The sequence below is a fragment of the Centrocercus urophasianus genome, unplaced genomic scaffold, assembly GCF_019232065.1.
Source record: "Centrocercus urophasianus isolate 14NV4802_14NV808 unplaced genomic scaffold, USGS_Curo_1.0 seq_37, whole genome shotgun sequence".
Classification (NCBI taxonomy): domain Eukaryota; kingdom Metazoa; phylum Chordata; class Aves; order Galliformes; family Phasianidae; genus Centrocercus; species Centrocercus urophasianus.
This window is the reverse complement of record NW_024884944.1, coordinates 5749010-5773504: the sequence shown is the minus strand read 5'-3', so window position 1 is coordinate 5773504 and position 24495 is coordinate 5749010. Positions and strand designations below refer to the sequence as shown.

Genomic DNA, 24495 nt, shown 5'->3' with positions numbered 1-24495 from the left:
TGTGAAAAATCAGATTTAGGTTAGCTGTACAGAGTTCAGTGGTAGACCTTCCTGACACAGAGGAGATGTTGAAATGGTGTAATTTTAATCACCACCCCCAGAAGTAGGGATTTCTCCTCTAAGGGTAAAGTTGCATGCTGTAGAGAAACAAGCAATTACCTGCCGTGTAGTCCTGGAAGACAAAAAAAAGCAGTTCAGAAAGACACAGGTTTACACGGTGCATGTGTGTGTTCTCAACTAATCATTTCTACAAACTCCAGTTTTCTCTTTTGATTTGCAATAATAAAGTTATGTCTGTGACATGGCCTTAAAGTGAACGAGCCATTTGTTGGACGTGTCGTGGGTTAGAAATGGCCCGTGGCCTCTAAATGGGAAAAAATAAAAGCTTGAAGTGTGTGATTGCTTTTGTGTTTGGGGAGGGAGGAGAGTTAGTTTAGAGCTGCTGAAGGAAGCTTTGAAATAGGTAAAAGTGATGTGTATGATTGGCACACTGCATGCTCTTACACATAACAGGACTTGTACTTCTAGCTGCTGGTGACCACAGTGAACACTCTTCTATTTCCATGGCGTCAGTAAGGCAAACTTTAACTCCTGACACGTCTGAGGTGACAGCAGTTCTGCACTGTTGAAGAGAGCTTTTAATTCTAATTGGACTTTGGGGCTGGGTGGAGAGGGAGAGGCAAGCAAGTAGCAAGGCTGTAATAACCTGTGGGATGTTTTAGGAGGCAGATGCTCCTTTTTGGCTGTCCATCTGTGGGGCTGGGAGGTAGCATTAACTGTGAGGGAAAATATTGTGTTGCTGTTTTGTAGGACGTGCTTTAGGAGGAGTGGATCCTTTTACCCACTAGCCTCTTTCTTATGAGGCAAAGGAACACTCATGAAAAAGGCAAGCTAGAAAGCAGATAGCAAATTAGGAAGGGAGGCAGTGCATGGATTTAGCAGTGTCCTCCATTCCACCAACTGGTTTTTTTCTTGTTTTTCTGTTCTATTCCTGTCATGCAGTCTTTGGGGTTTCTCATCTCAGTGAGCAGTCGCTGCCATCCTCATGCTGTCTTAGTCAGCTTCCAGTGCACCACCTTTTGTTCCTCACTGGCAGAGAAAACCCTCGCACACCTGAGCTCACCAGTGGAAATCACTGCACATAACTCATCAGTATTCCTGAATATGTTGGATGGAGCTTCTGTGCCTGGGGTGGCAATTGTCAGTCTGACCAAATCCTGCTCGCAGCTCTTTGGGCAAAAGCCCTGTCCTTGGGAAGGCAATGCGTTGTAGATTTTCCTTTTTCAGTTGCTGTCGTTAATAAATAGGAAGACCTTTCTTTCTGCAGAGGGGAGAACACGTCAATGTGAAATGCCAAGTTTTGTCTCCACTGAACTGCGTGGGCTGTGATTTTGACCATTTCACCTCTGATGCCTGGACTGCTTCTGAATAACAATGTGTTCCCTTTTTCTTTCCAACAGTCTTGTGGATTCCTTCAGCTGTCCAAGTTCTGGGCCACAGTCCTTCTCTTGAGTAACTTTTGTTCCTTCCCTGACTTGGTATTAATAAGCAGTGACACAGCTGTGCCTAACGTTCCCAGGGTCGTAACCCAGCGCTTTAATATTCCTATGTTTCCAGGCAATTTGACTGTTTCCCCACTGTTTCTGATATATACTGGCTAATTCAGTTCCTATTTTATTTGGTCTGTAATTCTGTTGTTGATTTTTTTCCCTTGCCCATTGTTTACATCAGTTTTTTAATTTTTTTTGTATTTTTCATGTGACCTCCTCCACTTTCCTTTCAACCAATCATGTCCGTGCCTATCATGTGCCTTTGTCATGTGGCTTGCATGGTGCTGATGATGTCGTCCTCGCTGGTGAACAGAAGGTAAAACACTTTGTTCTGATTGGTCGCCTAGATTTGGGGGGAGGATGCCCTCTGGTCAGTGACCAGGGTCCTCCAAATTCCATGGCTCCAAAATCGTTCTGCAGCCTTTTGGAGAAGTTGCTCACTGCTGTCTGCATGTGAAGAACTAAACTTTAGTCGTCTGCACTGAGCTTGAAGAAATTTCATAGGACAGAATTACTGAGGTTGGAAAAGACCTCTGAGATCACCCAGTCCAACCACCCACCTACCATCAGTACTGCCCACTGACCGCAGCCCTCAGTGCCACATCTCTGTGGCTCTGGAGCACCTCCAGGGACGGTGACCCCACCACCCCTCTGAGCAGCCTGTCCACTGCCCCACCACTGCTGCACAACTTTTTCCTCACACCCAACCCGAACCTCCCCAACTTGAGGCCGTCTGAGAGAGGAAAAAAAAAAGGCAGAACCCACACGGCTCAGTCATTTGCTTCTTTCCCTGTCAGAATTACAGTCAGCATCCAAGTAATGCTCAAAAACTATCTGCCGTTATTACCAATGGCTAAAACCCTTCTGCATCTTATGGGAGCAGAGTGCCAACGGCATGCTATTGGGGTAACTGTGAGTTAAAGTGTTCAGATGATGCAAATCACCTTATTTCTTGTTGAGCAATACTTTAACTCCATGCTGTATGTCTGTGTACATACATTCATGCTGTCCATGTTCAGTAGCTCATCCAGACGATTAGACGTTCCTTATCTCTGAGATGTGCTTATTGCTAAGCATGTCACGTTATGATGTAAGAAATAAATCTGTCAAGCACAAAACCACAGCTAGTGCAGGAGATACACTTTTTTATAAGCTGTATGTACACATATAGGCACACCCAGAGTAGTGACAGGAGCTACACTTAGCAGTAAATACATGAGGTATTATTGCACTGTTCTTGCCAGAGCAGCTCACCCCTCCCACGCCATGACATGGAGCCAGGCAAAAGAATTAATCCAGGTCTGAACTCCTATAACTGGGGATTTCCGTGACTTCAAGAAGCAAATGATTGACCCTTGCAGCTCATGGAGATGAAATTAGTCTCTAAGACATGGTAGCAAAAATATTTTCTGTAACACTGTGTTTTTGAAAACTTCACTTAATACCACTCTGTGCACAGTCTGAAGAGAGGAGGGGAAGCCCTGCTGCTGCCCCCATTAATAAATCACTTTGCAATCCAGGGAGCAAAAGGATTTGGGGTTTTTTCCCCTCAATCGATGAGTTTTGAAGTGCCTGATTGTCGTGGACCACCACCAGGCCAGGGTTTGAGCAGGGATTTGCCAGGAAAACAAAACTAACACCAGTAACCTTCCTGCCTGACTGCATGCACCGAAGCAGCCCCTCTTCCAGGTTTTCTTCCCTCTCTAGGCAAAATCCTGGAGGGCTGAAGACGTGGTTGTCTCGTTTTTGCATGTTATGTTTTTTGTTCCTTATTTCTTACTGTTGATACTCATTTCTCTTGTGTACATTCTGCAGACTTCTACCTGCTCTTTCTCCCCCGGCTGTATTTATTGTGGAGACTTCGATAGCTGTGATGTGTTTGTTAGCTTCAACTTGTGACACTCTGTAGATCACAATCTAATCCCATTTACACAGCAGTCAGAAATGCGCAAATCAGCTTTTTGTTTGCGTATTGCAGAAATAACTGCAGACAGTTTGCAGCTGTGTTCTCTGAGCACAGCAAGGATGCAGAATTGTCCTTTGCTGCCAGCTGGACAAGGATTTAAGCTCCTAGTCTCCAGTGCTGCAGTTGTCTGGTAACCAAATTGACCTGCTTTTCAGTAGCTGGGCAGAAAGACCACATTTGGTGAGAGAAGAGAGGTGGTGAGAGGCTCAGTGTAAATGGGAGAACCCCCCCCAGGCATGTAGCACACCTTTATAAGCACTTTTGTTTTCAGCCCCTTCTCCTGTAGCGAGGATGCATGTCCTGTGAGCATGAGTTCCTCTCTAACCTTCAGCTGACAGTCTTTTCTCTTCAGCTACTGACACTGACTCGCTGTAGAGATGCTGACTCTGCTGGACTAAACTCCTCCCACTAAACTTCTTCCTCCTTTGTTTGAAACTACACACTAACCCGTTTTTAATTTTTCAGCCCTGTATCTGGATTTTATCTTCTTGATTGAGGTCAATTAAATCCTGTGTATGTAAGGAGAATGTTCGTTACCAGGTTTCGCACCGCTGCAGCTGTTTGTTTCAGCAGTCAGGAATGCTCCATGTTCTCCTTTTAGAAGGGATTTTCTTGAAGCAGAGGCACACTTAAGCCATGGGGAAAAGAAAGAATCAGGAGCTAGAAACCATGCAGCTCACAGCGAAGAAATTTCAGCAGTGAAAGCAATTATTGCTTGGAATGGCTGCATGTAAAGTGCAGCAGGACCTCAAAGTTTGAAAATCTTTGTATCAGGAATGAGCATCTTTATAAAGGATGTTCGTTCCCAGTTTAGTCTTGGTACTCAATCACTGGAAAAAAATTCTAGTCCTGTTAGATAAGAGGTCGCATTATTTAAGTACAGTATTCCCTTATCACTTCAACATCTGTTTACCTATTAATAATTTTCTCTCTGAGATAAAAATGGGAAAGAGCACGAAGGAGATGTTGATCTTACACTGTCTTGTTATCAGCGAAGTCGTTTATCGAGTCTGTCAAAGTAAGGCAGAAGCCAAGCACTGCTGCTCATGAATGTTTCAGCACATGCAGCTCGGTGCCTGGCAGAATAATGGCCTGTGCTGCTGGGATTTGGTTCCTTGCATGAGGAAAACGTTAAGCAGGACATTTGTTCCTGCTTCCATTTAGCTGTTGGGCGTTATTCCAGTAACAGCTTCTTCAACTCAGAATTCAAAAACAGTAACCTTGGCAGTGATCTCTTCTTTTAGGATTGGGGGAAGGAAGATGATTTGGGGGTATTTCTGTAATCTGGTATTTTCAGCATGCCTGAGTGAGGTGCCTCTGTTCATCCAGACCTCACCTGTTCACATTTGATTTCCAGTCTGTGATGTGCTCCGTGCTTTCACCATTCATAATTCCAGGAGAAGCATGGTTTGGGAAGAGATTCTCAGATATGCAGCCTCAGTAAGCTCACAGAAGGACAGATCCCCAGCTTTGTACAGTAGGTGGCAGATGTGGTCATTGCTTACTGATGAAAAAGGAGCATTCCATCCTTATGGCTTTAAGAAAAGTAACTGCTTTGTGAAACACCAGTGAGTGTCTCTAACATCCAAGAACTGGGCATCCATGGGTTGTAAATGCCTTCTTGGAACAGCTGGTGCTGGAGCATGTGTCAGCCTTTAAGGAGATGGAATTAATCTTAAACTACTGCTTCAGTCTCAGTTTTGCATTTTTCTTACAGATGTTTCACCAAAAAAAAACCAAACAAACAAACCCAACTCTACTTGATTTCTTTCTTTAGAGGATTTCTTCAAGTTACTTCTGAGGATCAGCTTTGAAAGATATTGGAAGATTAACCTTTTTCTGGCCAGTTCAATGCTGCACGTGCTTTCCATCAGCAGCTGAATACATATCCAGGCAGAATAGATTTAGAACTGGGGATGTTTGTTGGGCTGAAAGAAGCCATAGCTGGTGTTACTGGCCAGTGTTGATCTCAGTGCAAGTACTGCCTTACTGTGTCCTTTCCCTTTTAGTACAACAGCAGAACTGGGTTTGAGAAGCCTTGTCCCAAGCAATGGGCTGAGCTTTAACATCACAGTGTGATTTTGGTGGCCTGGTTGTGGTCAGGCTCTGAAGCTGCAGGTGTCACGGTTTCAGAGTTCGGGTGTTGTTCTCTTGGGGATCTGTCTACAGTCGATCCATCCCTTAATTGTGTGTTGCACTGCTCTCCAAGGGTCTGTCAGCATGTGCTTAAGAGAGACATTGTCCAAATCACAAGTGGCTCTGCAAGTAAAGACAGAGGTGCTCTGCCAGAGCCATAAGTCAGTCGCCTTGAGTTAGGATGGTAAAGCGTGTGCTTGTCATTCACAGGCCTCTACAGAGGTTTGTGTTCTCTGTATTTGATTTTCTTGTGGCCAGCTGTAAAACACACTCAGATAAACAAATAGAAATGCTTTTAAAGTGCCTGAAGTCTGATTGGCAAAATAGAGGTGCGGGAGGTTTGTTGGGTTGGGATTTTATTTTTGCTTTTTAACATTCAGCCACCTTAATTGATATATAAAATACTGTAAGCATTATGAGCCTGTAATGAGAACAACCAACAGAGTGCAATTAATCTTAGGAGTTGGTTGGAAGTGCCAACTGCAGGTGATTTGAAAGCTTTAATTTACAAACAATTGCAGTGTTGGTTTTGCTCAAATTACGTGTAAAGACGTGAAGCAGATCAGCCTTCAGAGAATAACAGCTGAAATGCTCAGAAGTTCCTGAAGAGGTTTTAAGCCCAGAGCTCATGGCTGAAGCAGTGGGACTGCAAAACAACCTGGCAAGCTTCAGCAAGATTTTTGATTGCATTTGAGTTCTTGCTATGTTTCAGTGCTTTTGAGATAATATCTCCAAGTGCAACCTCAAGTTGGATCCATGTAGGGAACCCGTGCCTTCATCTTGCATGGAATGGAGCAAAGCAGGCATCGAGGAGCTGAACTTAAGCAGGATCTGAGCTCCTGGAGTCTGTGCCATTTCTTAAAAGAGAGACCAGCACTTCTTTCTCATCTCAGTTCTTTTGCTGATTTGATGCATATGTTGTAGTGGTTGTTTGTTGGGTTTCCTTTTCCACAGAAGCAAATAAATAGGTGGACATGTCTGTTTCACAGTGAGTTCCCAGGCTAAGAAGAAGGAGAAAATTTGTCTGTTGAATAGTCAGCTGCATTATTTGTGAAAAGGCGATGTTGTGAACATACAATGAAAGTGTGGGTTTGATTTCTGTTAGGAGAGGTGACAGAGAGAAGTTGCAGTGTGAGGGGGGAACCATCCTGCAGGCTGTGTGTGAAGGTTATGGGGGAGCTGGTGAGGAAAGGGCAGTTGGAGGCATGGTTTGAAAAGGATGTGGATGAAAATCAGCGCGCCCTGAAGAGAATGAAACTTCAATTTCCTGCTGATGTCAGGGGTGCAAATTCGGAAAGGATGGCTTTTTCTTTTAAAGGTGGTTGTTACAGAATGATGAAATGGGTCACATTCTTTCCAGCCCGTATTTGTTGCCATTTGGTAAACCAGTGAAAACAAGTGTTGTTGCCCTTGTATCATTTTTTCATACCCATTCAAGTGACCACAGCAGTGAGGTCACTGTGGTCCAGGGGCTATAAAACTTAAACAGCATGCAAAGTGCAAACAAGGTCAATGTGACAAGGATGTCGGTTCTCAGTAATGCTTCTTATATCCATGTTGTAGAGGAGAATCCTGCCTGCTTGCTATATTCTCTAACTCAGCATTTTCCAGATGACTCAGACAGGCATTTTGGAACAGAAACAGTGAAGAACTGGGTTTTGCTCCAGGGTATTCTCATGGAATGATGGTGTCTTTTTCACTTAACTTCAGACTCCATTCAGCATATGCAAAAATGATAAATTACATCAGTGGAAGCAAACTACCAAATGCAAGCAGAATTGGGTCTTGCAGGTGTGTCTGAGTAAGGCCAGTACGATGTAGTGAAGTATTTTTCTGGCTTTGAGTACTTTTTTCCTAACAATTTCTTTTTTACAATTAAATATAAATCCACCATTGTTTCAGGGGAACCCAGTGCACCCAAACTGGAAGGGCAGATGGGAGAAGACGGAAACTCCATCAAAGTGAATGTTATCAAGCAGGATGACGGTGGCTCCCCAATCAGGCATTACCTGATCAAATACAAAGCTGTAAGTATGACCGATGCTTAAACCTTGTCTGCCTGTAGCCTCTTCAGAACTCATGTACCACTATGCAAGCAGCTACCTTAGCAGATTGAAGCTGAGATCTTGTGGGTGCCCCATCCCTGCAGGCACTCCAGGCCAGGTGGGATGGGGCCCTGGGCAGCCTGAGCTGGTGGGGGGCAGCCCTGCCCATGGCAGAGGGGATGGAACTGGGTGGTCTTCAAGGTCCCCTCCAACCCGAGCAGTTCTGTGGTCTTGCAGGTAGATCTGTACAGAATGTACAGAATGTAATGTCAAAACCAAAACCAAATTCAAGCAGAGATTGAACAGCTTGTTAGCCTACCCCACTCTGCCTTTGTCTCAAGGTACCTTGGAAGTAGTTTTTTTAAATTAGCGTAGGCAGAATGAACATCTGCATTTCCTGAAACTGGAGCAGGAATCATGAAGCTGCTGGTTGCATGCCCTGTTGAAAGTCTTAAACAGTGCCAGGTGGAACAGTCCTGATAAGCTAGGCCAGATGCAAGGTCAGAGTTGGGTCTGTCTTGCAGAAGATCCAACTTCACACTCTAAGGGCTATAAGAATGTTCTTTATGTAGAACCCTCCCTGCGTTTCCCTTTGTTAGTTAGCTGTTACCCTGCTCTCAGAGCTGACCACTAACGTTGTGCTGTTTGTTTTGCATCCCCACCTGCCACATCGTTGTCCTGCAGAAACATTCCTCAGAATGGAAGCCAGAGATCAGACTGCCTTCTGGCAGTGACCATGTAATGCTCAAGTCTCTGGATTGGAATGCAGAGTATGAGGTTTATGTGATAGCTGAAAACCAGCAAGGGAAGTCCAAACCTGCTCACTATGCTTTCCGGACATCTGCTCAGCCTACTGTCATCCCAGGTATGGCAATCATAAGCTTTACCATTGTTTTCTGCTTCCAATTAATGCAACAGTGCTGCATCCTTTAATGTGCCTGAGTAACCCTGACAACTTGCTTGCTTAAAAGCCATTATCATAATTAGTTACCCATCTAAAGCTTGATTTTTGCCACGTACATACCTGCAGTGTAGCACACATTAAGGTATGTACAGCATTAGCAGTACACTGGTAGGAATGCAACACGGCAGAGCTGTCTGATTGCACGCAGGGAATGGTGGCTTTAGCATCAGGGTAACAGCATTGCCAGATGTGAAAAGCAGTGGACAGAAAAGGCTTTCTGAAAGCAGAAAGATTCACAACTTAAACTAAAGCGAAGGGGACCACTTATGTCTCTGGTGCAATGCTTTTCACAATTCAGATTTCCCCTCCAAACCCGCTTTGTGCTTGCTTACTGCCCATTTGTCCATCCAGTTCAGCCTTTGGAGGAAAAAGACACAAGGAGTTTGCTAGCAGTCATAAAGGGAGAAAGGGGAAATCTTTCTCCAAAGAGTTTTCGTTAAATAAAACGGAGATTAAAAACAAACGTAATTTTAAAGTAGCATTGTTTTCATGTCATGGCAGGGAGTTAGAGAATGGTAACCAAAGTGCATCAGAATGCTGCTGGAGACTTGTTTCAGACAGACTTCTCTCCTCAAAAAGTGAGGTAAAAGCATAAATGCTATGAGAAACAAGCAGGCCCTATAAGGTGCCAGCAATCCTACAGTTTGCTGGCAGGCATTAGAAAGACAGACAGTGTTTATTGCTATGCAGGTGTCGTCTTGAACCATTTAATAACAAACCCCAAACCTGAGGGTTGGAATTGCTGGACCAGCTGTAAATTCAAGCTCAGACTGGCTGGAGGCAGATGGGCACACTGCAGGTCAGGTCCTCACTGCACAGCCCGACTGAAGCAGCTCCGTGCCCAGTGTGCTGACAGTCCGTGCTGCAGGGAGTGATTCGGTTGTGTTCTGTCCTCTAAGTTCTTAGGTCAGTCTTGTGCTTTTGTTCAGAGTTATCTGTTTTCATCAGTCCTCTCTTCGCATTGAGAATTTAATCCTTAATTTGCCATGCCCCTGTCCTGTCTGAAGCAAACAACTGAGAGCTGGTGCAGTTTGTGTGCTGAACCTCCACTCAGTCAAGCCAGGTAGCATTGTTGAGCGTCCAAATGAGTGACCTGGATGGCTGGGGCTTGAAGATGTGTACAGCAGCAAGCATGAGGATGGGGAGGGGGAGAGAATGGGGCAAAAGAAAGACTGGGAAGTGTGTTTGAACAGGGCTGCAGTTTGCGTTGGAACGACACTCCGTAACTCATTAAGCAACTTACCATCTTTCTCATTTTCAGCAGCACTACTACTACTTACTACTCTCATATATTTGAAGGACAACTGTGACTAATGAGGCAGGGGAAGGGGAGGGTAATTTGGCAAAGAGTGCCTTAACTACAGGCTAGAACAGTAGAGCACAGAGAGTAAGCAGCAGACAGAGCGTTCCTTTACTGTTGTGCATCTCCTCAGGAAAAAGTTCCAAGGACTGATTTGCAGTTTTTTTCTTCCACACTGCAGAGCTCCTCTCTGTGCTGGTACTCTGTCAGCCTTTGTTGCACACTTGTGGAGTACCAAAGGGTACCTGGGACAGCTGGGATGTCTTGCCTAGGGTGTTAGCAATCTCTGGGAACTCTGTTTCCTTTGGAATACACAGTTCATGCTGTAGTCCATGGCAGAGGGAAGAGCAATAATCTCAGTTTCCACTGAACCCTTTAAATGCCACAGAAACGTGGGAAAAGACTCCTTAAAAGAACAGAATTTTTTTAAATGTCCGCTTTGTTTTCATGGGTGCAGTTTCCTCTCAGGAGTTACTCCTCACTTTATCTGATGTAAAGCATGGGAGAGGTCAGGATCTCAGCTTGCTCCTTCCAGTGTTGCACTTGGAAATGCTGGAAGCACTTTGAAAAATGGTTGTTTTCACTCTGCAAGCTTGCGCAGGATTGACAGAGCAAATGAATGCAGATGTTTCTTGGGAAGAACTTGTCTTGGTTCAGGAACAAGTAGGGCATGGTGCAAGGAAGTGGCTGCTGCTGCTTGTGCTGCATTGGTGACTTGTTTCTCTAGCTTGCTTCATTTTGTTCAGACCTTTGGCTTTTATTAGGCCTTTTGAGGTTCTTCCAGATGCTTTGGTTCCCTGAGCTTTCTCCAAACTAACAGTGTTCAACAGAGTACTTCCAGAGGGCAGCCTAGATTCTCTGACACGCAGTCATAGGGCTCTGTTGACATGAAGGCTGCTACACCAGATTGCAGCGGCGAAGAGGCTCCGTGCATTACTTTGCTTTGTCACCTCTGTAGAGTTTTCACAGTGTCCTGGAAGGGTGAGAGAATTAACAAAAATTAATCGCATCAGATCAGTTCTCAGGCAGCTGGAAGGCTGAAAGGAAGGACCAGCCGTGCTCCCAGGCCTCCCATCTGCAGAGGTTTTACTCACCCAGATCTGTCATGTGAGCCCCGGTACAGGACGGGGCAGGCAGGCGGATCGTTTGCTGCTGTTTTCTTTCTCTTTGGAAAAGGCAGTGTTGTCCTTTCAAATATCAGACAGGCTTCTTCTTGTGCTGATCGCTGAGCCCTCTGTTCCATCATTTTGAATCCCATTTGCTTGCTAACCTCGTAACCCCTGCCTTGAACTCTGCTCTGCAGCTTTGGACTTTGCTGAGCTTCTGGACCTGGCCCTTTTGTCGCTGTGAATGTGCTGTGCTTCTTTCTAACCTTTAGCCATTTTAGTTTACTTAATTAAATAAACCTTTGATTCTTATGTTTTCTATATTTATGACCTAATTTTTTTTTATCTATTTTTTCTCTGTCTCTCTTTTTTCTTTCTTTCTTCCTCGTCCTTTCTTCCCTCCCCTTTTCCCCTTATTCCTTTCCTATGTCTGTCGTCATACATGTCACCTTGGATCTCACGGGAAACATCCACGCTTGCCACATGCACCAAATTTGCTTTTTAAACAACCATATTTTCCCCTCCTGGGAACCATTGTCTGGCACCTGCAGCGACCTTGGGAAGTCCATCAACGTCGTCCTCCTTTGTTTCATTGCTTCTTTCTGCAGTGACTCTGCTTTTGCTCTGTTAGAAACTTAAAATAAAGCAATATTTGCTTGAAGAGGCCTGGGTCCTGCCGAGGTGTTGAAAGCTGATAACTTTGGTTCAGAGGATCCCATCAGTTCAGGAGGGGGGGAAGAAAAAAATTGTGTCATTTGAAAGAGTTCATATTTTGTAACAAGGAAGAAAGGTTTAAACCGAGTGTTTTATCTTTAACAACTTTTGTTACTTGTAATGAATTTGCCCTTTTTAATGAATGTAAAGGAAGAATTTTTTGCTTGCTCGCTTGTTTCATCGTAGGAGAGTACAGTATTGAGAGCCTTTTAAAAAAGTCCCCCATGCACACATGCACATAAAAGCCCCAACCGGATCTTTGTTGATTTGCTGATACATCTGGTGCTGATCACCACTGTGTTGAGCACAGAGCTTCTGGAGCCCTGCCTGCAAATGTCAGCCAGGAGAGTAAAAGCAGGGAAGCAAAATTGCCAGAGAGAATCCTACTGAGCGCCCGTATTCCTCTGTGTGCTTTGCAAGTGGGCTCAAATGTACGGCCCTCAGGTTGTGCTGGTGTGGTGACGTGAATACAACATCTGTGGGAATTGCACTGAAGGCGTTTCTCTTTCCTTTCACTGCTTGATCCCTTGGGACTTCATTGGCCCCTGTGTGCAGTCAGCCATCCCATGGCCCATAGTGGATCTGAGGCATCATCCTGCCCAAGAACATTCAGATTTGCAATGGATGCTTGTCTAACGTTGCTTGGTTCTCTACTACTGTCCTGTCAACTTCATAGAGAGATCTCTTCTCTTGCCATTTAACAGAGAAAATTAGCTTGAATCAAATGACCTGACGATCTAAATGGTTATTACTACTGATCTTTAATCATATTCGTGGTTAACTGTGCATGTGACACTGTCAGACAGGATTAATCCTTGGTGTAAATATAATGCAGCTTTGTTACTGAGCTCTGTGTATTGCGTTTCGTTGAACAAATTGCAGGTGATTTTCTTTTTTTTATTTCCTTTTCTTTTCCTCCTCAAAAAGAAAAGAAAACAAAATCCTGTGCACCTCATGGATTGTCTTTCGTGATGGGAAATCCATTTGGTTCTGTTGCTCTTCTAAAAATGGGTGTCCATCTCCTCTCTTTCTCTGTAAGTGGGCCTGGGGTGGAAAAGAATGGAATTGTTGGTGCAGTTACTGAGCTCTCTGTACAGAATGTCTCAAAAACTATCTGTTGTGCAGAATGAGCTTCATCTTTCTACCCAGATGCTAACAAGGACAAAGAACAAGCCCTGCCATCATCAGTCTTGTTTATCTGTGCGTTTGATGCTCTGCACATAAGACTCTGCTGTGTTTATTCAGACCTTGTTCATGATCATTTGTGAACTTCTTTTCTGTCTAAATTATAAATGAAAACTTTGTACGAGCGCTGCACTCCAACCATGCGGATATTTTTTAACCAAACAGAACAGACAGAGCCACGCTCTCACCTCCAGTGTTCTGGAACATAGCAAATTGGTTTGGCTTCCTGCATTTACACTTTAGTATAATGGAAGTAGTCGTAACCCTAAAAAGCTGTGTGAACTTCCCATAGCTTGGGAAGTTATTAAACTCATGCATAGATCTACTATCAGTTTGTATTCCCCTTATCTGTAGGCACAGGTTGAGGCATAGGTGAGGTTGAGCACCCAGCTTTGGAGTATTAAAACCAACGTGCTGAAGCTATTACTGGTCATAACTGGTGGATGAAGAGAGAGCAGCCCTTCTGGGAGCCATTCTTCCTCCATGGTACTGGGAATGCATTACCTTCCCATGGGCTGCTGCCTGCAGAGACTAAGCAAAGCCCGGGTCACTTACATGGTGAAAGCTGTAGTAAATGGTCCAGTCAACATGGAATATATACAAAAAGAAGTCCTGTCCCTGTGTTTGAAAACATAAGGAGCATAAGTGATATTTTCACTGCCTGTTTACTTGGGTTTGTAACATGTTAGATTTCAGATACACACATTAGATCCTTGATCTCTGACAGTCAGTGCTGGACAAGATCCCAGGCCTTATTCCTGATGTCAATAACATTTCAAAAAGCTTGCAGAAAAGCTAGCACTCTTTTTTTGTACTCAGAGGTGAGACAGATTCAGAGCTGGAACCTGAAGGGGCTCAAATACTCAGATTTTCAGCACACAGACAGCTTCACAAGTACATGTTCTGTGGGATGTCACAACTCCAGGAAGGCTGGAATCTGGGTCCTCTAGAAGAGATGATTCCATGTGCGATGAACTGCAGAGCTGTGCAGGATCTCCCCTGGCCCCCAGGATGCCAGCAGCTCTATTCTTAGTTTGTCAGTTAGTTTCTACATTCTTGGGGAGATATCTGATGATATCCTTTGGCTGCATGTCAAATGGGAGAGACCTTGTTTGATCAGAGGGAATGGCCTCAGGTTGTGCCAAGGGAGGTTCAGGTTGGATGTTAGGAACAACTCTTCCAGAAGTCATTGGTCATTGGCACAGCTGCCCAGGGTCACCATCCCTGGAGAGCCATGGAGATGTGACAGTGATGGGCGACGCTGATCGTAGGTGGGTAGTCAGAGTGGATGACCTTAGGGGTCTTTTCCACTCTTAATGATTCTTTGATGATTTTCTCATAAAAAAAAAATCAGTTGCGGTTGTTCACACCTAATTTCTTTTAGATAAAAACAAATTTTTGAAGCTTTCCTGACTGTTGCAGCTAGCGGAGTGCAGTGAGCAGCCAGGTGGCACGGGGGGGTGCACTGCAGTAGTGCAGAGGAAGCACATGCTGTGGCAGGGGTCAGACTGCAGATCAGACTGTTTTATTCCTGAAGGCAGGATCTTCATATGACTTCCTCTGTGCTTGCAGTTCTTCCTTTTGTATGCTCATTACCCTCGTGTTCATCCTTGCAAAGGGAGGCAGTCGTAGGGAAATACAGAACTTGGTTCTGGGAGCCGACTGCTGGAGGAGCCAATGTGTTGGTGACAGTCTGAAGAGTTCACTTGTGTTTCTGGAAAGTATCTCTTGCCTTCTTGATGTGGAAGGAGTGCTTTCAACAGACCGCTGGGCATTTCTGCTTCATGGTAGTTAAGGTTAAAGCAAACATAAGCTGTTGGACCTAATTCCATGTGGAAACAGACACTGCTGTCACATGGAATAGTTGATTACTTGCGGTCTGCATTTCTCCCCTTAAGTTGTGCATGGTGTTTGACAATGCTAATATAAGTTGTGCAGGTGCTTGCCAATGGCTGTCAGAGAGCTAAAACTGCTTCCAAACATCGGCCATAGGTACACACAGACACAGGAGAACCTGCTGCTGTTATCTGAAGTGGAATGGCACGTGTTGTTTGGAACACCACCCATCTGTTCCTTCCATTCCTTGCTTTCTGTTACTAATCCTAAGTAGAGAAAGGTGAATGTTCAGACAGGCTTTTTCTGCAGCAGCACTAAATAACCTCAATATCATTCCTCCTTAGAAAGTAAAGCAGATATGTTCAGTCAGATGGGTGGAGGAAGATACGACGTTTCGCTTTCATGTGGGGATTTCTGTTACAATTTCATACCTTATTTCTGGCCTGAAGTCATCCACCTCCTGTTTCCAGCTTTTGGAATTTATTGTATCTTTGCTCAAATAAAGTGCCTTTATTGTCTGTACTGTTCTGCTGCATGTAGGTATTTATAGGGCTGCATTGACCTAATCCATCCCTGCACATTTATTTGGTTGCCTTACATTGACTGCGTTTCCCAAGTCAGGTTTTTTTGTTGTTTCAATTCTTCAGACTGGGTTGTGGTGTTTCCCTGTTTAGCCTTCTTCCTCAGCACTGTTCTGAGCAGCAGCTCTGTGTGGTGCTTTCCCACGGGGCCCTCCAGCAGCTGCCAAGGAGCTCATTCCCAGGGAGATGCTGTAGATGAGAGAAGTTTAACACAGCCTTACATTTTCCTCCAGGAGCTGCTGTGATCAGGACTGTGTTAACTATTGCATCATCCATGCAAGAATCCTGAGTACATTAGGAGACAGAAAATATATATCCTCCTCCCTCCCTGCATACTCAGGAGGCTGATGAATTCATTTAATTACACAGCTTGATGCGAGGTGCTGGCAGGGGCTGTGGCACAGTTGTTCTGCCAAGCACTCACTGGACTTGTGCTCCAAGTGTCAGAGTTGGGCACCTCAGAGTGACTTTCAGATAAAGTAAAATGCAGGAAAAAGCCCCAAACTCTTTCCTGTTGGAGTCCCAAGTTCCTCAGTCTTGTCTCAAAATGAAACGTTTACCTCCCTCATGCTAAGGATGTTCTGTCTCCTGTTTTTAAGTAATAAAAGAATGGCAGAGACCATTCCCAGAGCTCTGGAATTAATCTTTTCACATGCTACAGTCAGCATGGATCAGCCTCAGGGGCCAAGGGCTGCTTTACAGGGCTTCCCAGCAAAGAGATTCCAAGTGTTTGGGGGCTGTGACATCCGATGGTAAAAACACTGGAAATAGAAATTGCATCTAAGTGAAAGAGCAATGCAGGGCTCCTAAGGACTACAAGAAATGTGCTCATCCTTCTCAGCTGTCTCAGTAAACTTGAGTGCCAAGCTCTACCAAATGCACAGACCTTGCTGAGCACGCAGGCTGAGAAGCAGAGCGTGGGATGGCTGAGATCTGCTGGTCTGAGCGGCGCAGGACCTTTGATGGATGCTGAACTCTGCATGAGCTCAGCAGAATGCTCTCTCTGCAGAGCAGCAGCTTGGGAAGAGCTATTCTGAACCAAACAAGGGGAACCAAAAGTGGGTTCTGTTTAGGGCATGGCAGCAGGAGGCTGAGAAGCCACAGCTGATAGCTTTGAAGAAGAGTTTCCTTTGCCAGGGAATCAGTTCTTGCTCGAATTACACAGACTTAGTCCTGTCAGCCCAGTACACTCCAGCCCCTGTCAGCCTTCCTGCAAACAACATGGAGAGTTTCAAGTGATAGCAGAGGAATTACTAAGCAGCTCAGCCCAAACAGTCCGTTCTTTAGTACGGGTCAGCGAGGATGTCAGTGTACAACAGGCAGTGTTAGTGCTGCTTGGTTTGCAGAGCACCTGCCCTGACCGTGCCTCGCGTCCGGCCCCGAGGGCTCACTCACGCTGCCCAGCTGCACTGCCTTGGCTGTCGTAAATTTGGAGGCCGATCTTACTTGTGCAAGTACCTTTGTATTCACATTTTGAAATCAACAAAGATTGTAAGTTTCAGAGAGCAGCACGAATTTGGGTCAAATTCTGTACTGCAGTGCATGTGAACATACATTTCTTGCCTGTGGATTTTATCGCTTACTGCCTGGCTGCTGCCTTAAAATCACTGTAGGTTTCATTAGTACAACTCCTGCTGCCATGTACACCGTGTTTGGGAATACACCATGGAAGAAGTTAGCAGATCTTCCCAGCCTGTGCTGGTCGGAGGAAGGTTGGAGGATCTTGGCAAGTCTGGTTCCTCCAGCAATTGCATTCGCTTCCTGGAGCGAGTCCCGGCTTTGCTGCATGCCTCACTCGCATCCCCAGATCCTGGGAGACGCTGATCTGTCCCTGCCAGAGGCCACTCTTCATCTCTTTCATGCTGCTGAAAGTTGATGGCAAAGCTCGTGAGTCTCCCTGTTCTCAAAAGGGCTTGCTTGGGAGCGGCTTTGTGAGACCCCTGTAAGAGCAAAGCTTGTCAGCTTCTCCGAGTGGGCTCATTTGCACCCTACAAGGGCTAATCAACATTCAGGCCCCTCTGGTGTTTCCCAGCATTCAGTGTCCCACCAGGGAACGTTGTGCTGCAGAGCTTCACTTCCAGCCGTGATGCTTGTCCTTGTTCTAGGCTGGCAGCATCAGAATCACTGTGTGCCCGTTGGGGCGGTGGTGAAAGAGAACAGGAACCATTCAGAGTTCCAGCTGGGTATACATTACAGTGGAAGAGTTTTCCATGGTCTGCTTTCCCTGTCCTTAGGCCAACAGAGACTGGAAAGGCCCTGTCAGGTCCCAGCAAACCTGCGTGGGTTGTCCTGCACGTCTATAGGACAAAGTACTGATTATTGCACATGGCTGCTGGAGAAAAAGTGCATGTTTTGTGAGTTTCCCATGCTTGCAACCTGTAGCCAATTCTGAGCCATGGGTATCCCCGGCTCACCTTCTAACTACAATGCTTTCTTTTCTTCTCTTTTGGTCTCTAAAGCCAGCACTAGCCCTACGTCAGGCCTGGGGACTGCTGCCATCGTAGGCATTCTCATTGTTATCTTTGTGCTGCTCCTGGTGGCTGTGGATGTCACCTGCTACTTCCTGAACAAATGTGGCCTGCTGATGTGCATTGCTGTCAACTTATGTGGCAAGTCTGGACCAGGAGCCAAGGGCAAAGACATGGAGGAGGGCAAAGCTGCCTTCTCGTGAGTACCATCATCACTCCTTTTACTCATTCTGTTGGGGGTGACAAAAAGGAATCTGCTGTCCAGGGCAGCTTATTTCTCACAGTCACCATCAGTATTTGAAGCGTGTCTTTGCAGGACAGTCTTTGCAGTTACTGTGTACTGTAACCAATCTCTATGTAATCTCCATGATTCTAATTAATTCCCTTGTTACAGGAAAGATGAGTCCAAGGAGCCTATTGTGGAGGTGCGGACTGAAGAGGAGCGGACCCCCAACCACGATGGGGGAAAACACACAGAGCCCAACGAGACCACACCACTGACAGAACCAGAGTATGTTGCTATTCATCAGTCCTAGAGCAGAGTCAGTACAGAACCCTCATTTGCTTTAATTGCTGATCACTCATGCACGTGCCACAGGGCAGGAAGAGAGGAAGAAAGCAAAAGTCTTCACATTCGGTTTCTGACATAGCCGTGAGAAAATGCTTCCTCTCTTCCCTGCCTGACTCCCACCTGCTTTGATGGAGTTTGCAGTGGAGGGCCCACTGGTAAAATGGCTCTGCTGGAAGTCGCTTTGAGGTGAGAAGAGGAAGGAGGCTGTACCACAAGCACATTGAAATGCAGAAGCAAAGCACAGCAGAGTAGCTAAGATCTGTATGCTTGTGATTTTCTTGCCTTGTCTTACTGGGGTTTTATCTTGGTTACCTTCCTTTACAAAGATTTTCTCTTAGTTCATAAGGCTGAGGTGGTGTTCTCAGGCACACTGGCTTCTATTGGAGTAAATCGCTTGTTGTTTCCAACCTCTCATCCGTGTACTTAAGCAATCAGTGCTATATTGTGGCAGCAAAAGCATAATTACACTGTCAGGCATTGTCCTAAAGCAGCCCCTATTCCTGCTAGAACAATAGGCAGAGGTTAATCTAGTCAGAAGGGTGGAAACTGTCGCTTCTAAGCTGCATGAATGTACATATATTATGTGTGTGTATGTGAGGACAGGAACTAAATTACGTGTGGTTTGATGGAGGCCTTAGACTTGTTGGCAAAAGCATAGGGCCAAGACAGGAGACTGAATTCAGGAGTCCTGCACCGGGATGTTGTTGCATGGTTACAGATGGCACAAGGCTGCAACCTCTGGGAATTGGTAGAAAGCTTCCTTGTAAAGCTAGACTTAAGAGGATGAGAAGGAAGTTAGCCTGAAAGAGAAGACTCTGCAAGTCAACAGGGTTACATTTGACCAAGACTTGAAGCATAATCTGTCTGAGCAAGCCACTCCTGAAGGTTGTGTCCTCTCTGCTCTTCCTTCTCTTCCTAATTGTCCTTCAGTCACCCTGCCAGCCCTTGCTGCCCTTTGTGTATTTCATCTCTGAAAGCTTTCTTCTTCTCTGCCTCCACGCTGTGTTTGTGTTGTAACACCACCATGCTGCTGCTGCTGTTTCACCCACTTGCCTTCTCATGCTTACGCTTTGCTTCCCTTTCCCCATGCTGTCGTTTATGGGCTTCATTGTCTCTATTTCTCTTCTACTCCTGCCCTCTTCACAGGCACACCGCCGATACCGCAGCTACTGTTGAGGACATGCTGCCTTCTGTAACTACGGGCACCACTAACTCTGACACTATCACTGAAACTTTTGCCACTGCTCAGAACAGCCCCACCAGTGAGACCACCACCCTGACCTCCAGTATTGCCCCACCAGCCACGGCCATTCCTGACTCAAACGCCATGTCGCCTGGCCAGGCTACTCCAGCCAAAGCGGGAGCTGCCCCGGTCTCTCCGCCACCACCCTCTTCTACGCCCAAAGTGGCTCCCCTTGTTGATCTCAGCGATACCCCAAGCTCTGCTCCAGCTACTAACAATTTGTCTTCAAGTGTCCTGTCCAACCAAGGTGCGGTGCTGAGCCCCAGCACTGTTGCTAACGTGGCCGAGACCTCCAAAGCAGCAGCTGGTAACAAGTCAGCTGCCCCAACCCCTGCAAACCTCACTAGCCCTCCAGCTCCATCAGAGCCCAAGCAGGAGGTCTCAAGCACCAAGAGCCCCGAGAAAGAAGCTGCGCAGCCCAGTACAGTGAAGAGCCCAACAGAGACAGCCAAGAACCCGAGCAACCCGAAGAGTGAGGCTGCTTCAGGCGGCACCACAAACCCCTCCCAGAATGAGGACTTTAAAATGGACGAAGGGACCTTCAAGACACCAGACATTGATCTTGCAAAGGATGTTTTTGCAGCTCTTGGCACTACTACTCCTGCCAGTGTGGCTAGCGGGCAAGCTCGTGAGCTTGCTTCTTCCACTGCAGACAGCTCTGTACCTGCTGCACCTGCAAAGACCGAGTATGGCTGCCTTTAATCTTCTGTTGGTTGTGTGCTGTGTCTCTCGTGCACTGGTGCTTGTGCTGTGTTCTTGTTGGGTGTTCTCTGAACTAATCTCATTCTTTCCGTAGCAAACTAACTCACCAGTGAACTAACTAAGCAGGGCTTGGCTTTAAAGGTTCAGGAGGAAAGCAGGAATAGGCTGTGGAAGGGCAACAAAGACAAACGTAGGAATTCCTCATAAACGTGTGATTCTTTAATTTTTTTGCAGCTTTGCCTATTGTAGATCATTCTTTCCTAAAAGAGATTAGAAACAGTTTGGTTTGGTGCAAAGGAAGTGCTGTCCTCAGAGGCAACGAGTTCCTCCAGTTCAGTGAGCACAGGCACCCAAATTCAGTTTCCCAGCAGATCAGTGGGCCCACTCAGAACTTCTGACTGCATAAGACAGGGCAGAAACTAGAGCCACGTGAAAGTGTAAAAGTGTGAGACCTCTGGATTTGCCCAGAGAGGTTGTGGATGCATCATCCCTGGAGGCATTCAAGGCCAGGTTGGATGGGACCCTGGACAGCCCGATCTGACATGGCAGGGGTTTGGAAGCAGATGATCTTTAAGGTCCCCTCCAACCTAAGGCACTATATGGATTTGTACCTAAAGTAAAGGTCAGTGCAAAAGGGTAAGGTGTTGTGCTTCTCTCTGTGCATTGGTGAGCACTCAGTACGTTTGGGTCAGGATAACTTGCAGTGTCTTTGTTGTCCTGGTACATCTGGGATGAGTCTCCATCCACTGTACTTCATCTCCTTTATACCAGCTGAGAGAGCACCAGCATGCTCCTAGGCAGGACAACACTAGAAGTCCTTTGGGAGCCTTTCCTCAGGTGAGATGAATCCACAGCTTGTGTTTGGCAGAGACACCATAACTGAAGTGAAAACAGCATGAAGTTCTCACCTGCTAACTGGGAGAAGCATCCCCAGCTGTTACACAGATGATGGACAAGAACATCTTCTTGCTCTGTCTGTTTGGACAGTGGTTGGTGGCAGAGCCATTAGAGCAGAAGCCTAGAAAATGCTGATTGAAACAGATAAAGTTCTCTTTAGGAAACAAGTACTGCAGTTCCCAATTCCTTCTGGCTTCCTATATGGACACTGTTGACAGTGGCAGCTTCAACTAGGAGCACCTCTTGTTGCATGAGCGAGGCCTGTGCCTTATTGCTAGAAAGACTCAAAAAGGCAGCTCAGATCTGTTGTGAAAGCAGCTCCCAGAAGCAGGAGGCAGAGACCACGGCAGGACTTTGCCTTTTGCTAAGGAAAGCATGTTGGTGACACAGAGCTCATTCATGATGAACATGAATCCTTGCAGCTAAAAGCTGCTGCCCCGTCGTGCTGGGTGCTATAGAGACAAAGAGAGCAGAGGGTTGTGAGCTGGTGCTGAGCTGAACAATTTAGGAGATGATTTGCCTGTCGTGAGGAAGCATTTCAGCTGAGTGAGTGCAGCTTGGTCTGCACCACGCAAAGGAATTCCTGGTGTGGTGGAACACAGGGCTGTGTTCTTTCTGCCAGAGCAGCCACCTTCTGCCTGTGCTGCCCATCTGCTTCCCCTTCTTGAAACCAGTTGGCAACTGTAGGCTCGGGTCATCTCACCCACTGGTCAGAGTGCAGTGGGGTTCCAGCTGTCTCAGGCTGACTTTGCAGCTAGTGGGATGGAACAGGAAGGCTACGAGGAGTGCCTGGTGTGGCACTTCCCATAGCTGTGAAGAGTGTTGGACCAACAGGCTTCTCTGGTTCTGCAGCAAGTGCCAAGGACAGGTGAAGAATCAGCATTAGGTGATGACCTTCCATATGCTTGTGAAAATGCATTTGACTTACTGTGTTTTTATTCCTGCTGCATACTGTGAAATTATGGAGATGACTTCCTATAGGAAAAGGGATCTACTGCTGAATTGCAGTGTGTTCTAACAGGACGTTAGGTGGCATAAATGAGTGATGGAAAAAATCAAATTCATTTGTGATTGTGTGAGTTATGCTGTTTTCCTGTGGCATTCCACACTGCTGCACACCCTCTGTGCTTCTGCTGCAACCCTCCTGCTACAGTAGCCCAATGCAGGAGGAAATTCCAGAAGGATTTCAGTAGAGCTAAGTGAGCTGGGGGGGGGAGGTGAGTCTGGTTGTCCTTATCTTTGCATCTGTCATTTTGCTCTGTCCAGGAGACACATTTGAGTGTTTCCAGCAACGTCTTCTTTCCTGATCGCTCATCTACCACAGTTGGTCTGTATTTCTCTGTTTCTAAACTGTGCCATTTTGGTGATTCTTCTTCAGGAAAACCCCAGTAGAAGACAAACCTGAAGTGCAAGCAACGGAAACTAAGACACCTCCAGCAGAAGTGAAGACGGTCCCCAACGAAGCCACACAAACAAATGAAAATGAGAGCAAAGCATGATCAGCAACAGATGAAAAAACATGGCAGAACGACTTCACCCAAGCATTTACAACACGAAACACAACACACATCTCATTCCTCTAGTGTCTGTTGCCTTTTTTTTAAAAAAAAAAAACAAACAAAACAGAAAATGCATAAATGGGGAGGGGGGGGTTCTCTCTTTTTTTCTTTTTTTCTTTTTTTTTCTTAAGATTTTTAGGAAGGTTCTATTTGTCGTGCACTTGCTTTTAAAAAGTAATACGTTTTGAAACAGGGTTTAACCCATCACCAGATCGGGGGCTCAGCTGTCCCCTGGTATGTTCAGAATTGCAAAATACCACTTACAGCATCGCTGAGGAGCTCAGAGTCAACCAGTCTTAGATGAAAGGAAAAAAGAGAAAAGAAAAAAGAAGACCCTGTTCTTTCCTTGGTTAGAATAGTAGATATAACCACTGTACTGCTTGCCTACTTGGTACAGGTGGTACTTAGTGAACAAAGTCCACAATTTATTTTTATACTTTTCAGTCAAGTTTGAAATATGTAAAGCCTCATAAATAAGTTATAATTTCTGTTCACCTTGTGTTCAGTATGCAAAGTGTCGTGAGCATTTTGTGGCTGAATTCTGTTCTCCACTTTAGACATTGATTTGGGGGGTTATTCTTTTTGTTAGGAAGAATGCCAAAATTGCAGCTTTGGGGGATGTATTTCAATTTGCAGTATTCAGACTCTACATTTCTTTAAATTTTATGTTAATTTTTGCCAACTTTTGTTCTCTCCAGTGTTTACAATTGACAATTTTTTTTTTAACTTTTGTTGTGTTTAAATGTATTTGTAAAATAGCTGCCTTTTTTTTTTTAAAGTAAATCCAGACTCTAGCTACTAGGTTAGCAGCATGCTTGCTTTGCAAAGGGAGACATTTTAAAATATCGATGTTTACAGTAGTTTCCCCTTTATCTTTTTTAATTATTATTATTATAATTATTATTATTATTATTTCTTACTGGAGTAAGAAAAAAAGAGTAATGCTGGTCTTTGGTTTGTTTTTGGGGGGTGGGGCGTGGGGAATATCCCAACCACTTGTCACCAATCGAGGTCTGTATCCAGCAATCCACATAAACACGCTTAACTTCGAACAAGAGAGTTGCTGGTGAGAGTTTCCTTATATACTTAAATTTATTACGAGTGTAAGTCCCTTGCTGGACCTGGGCCTGACTGCATAAGAAAAATATCATCTCTGCTTTTTTAGGACATTCTTCTCTTTCCTTCATGGAACCCTCCCAGAGCTTTGAGAAGCAGAAGAGGGATTGTACAGTTAGGGCTGGGCTGGTCTTGTCTCCGCTGTTTGACTGCATCCATTTCTCCTTAGAATGTTGATGACTGCCATTTCCTTTGACCCCAGAAACTGATTTAAAAGCATTGACTTTCCGCACTTAAATAAAGTTTCCTTTTGAGGAGTGGAAACACTAAAAACAGAATGTTCTGCTCTCATGCGGGTGACGTTCATGAGCACAGCAGCATGCAGGTGTCCCTACTCATTGCAGGGGAGTTGGACTGGGTGACCTTTACGGGTCCCTTCCAACCCAAACAATTCTGTGACTCTCCGTAAGACCCCTTCTGCAAGGACAGCGCCAGCACACCGTGTCTGTTCAGTCATCCACGTATGCTCTGCATCATCCAAACCATGTAGCCATGGCTGAGCGCTTGGGCATCAGTGCCAACACTCCCGTTGATGTCCCTGCTCTTTGCACCATGC

General features: G+C 45.5%; 1 protein-coding gene across 1 annotated transcript in view; it reads left to right on the top strand.

The window, feature by feature from the left end:
* The window catches only part of NCAM1 (neural cell adhesion molecule 1), a 40033-nt gene extending 16299 nt beyond the window's left edge, over window positions 1–23734 (top strand). The window contains 8 exon segments of the mRNA XM_042832136.1: window positions 1864–1866; window positions 7555–7679; window positions 8382–8562; window positions 17843–18050; window positions 18246–18362; window positions 19569–20351; window positions 22643–22685; window positions 22687–23734. Coding sequence (XP_042688070.1) covers window positions 1864–1866; window positions 7555–7679; window positions 8382–8562; window positions 17843–18050; window positions 18246–18362; window positions 19569–20351; window positions 22643–22685; window positions 22687–22710 — 1484 coding nt within the window. The 3' untranslated portion in view covers window positions 22711–23734.
* Window positions 23735–24495: the final 761 nt, after the last annotated feature.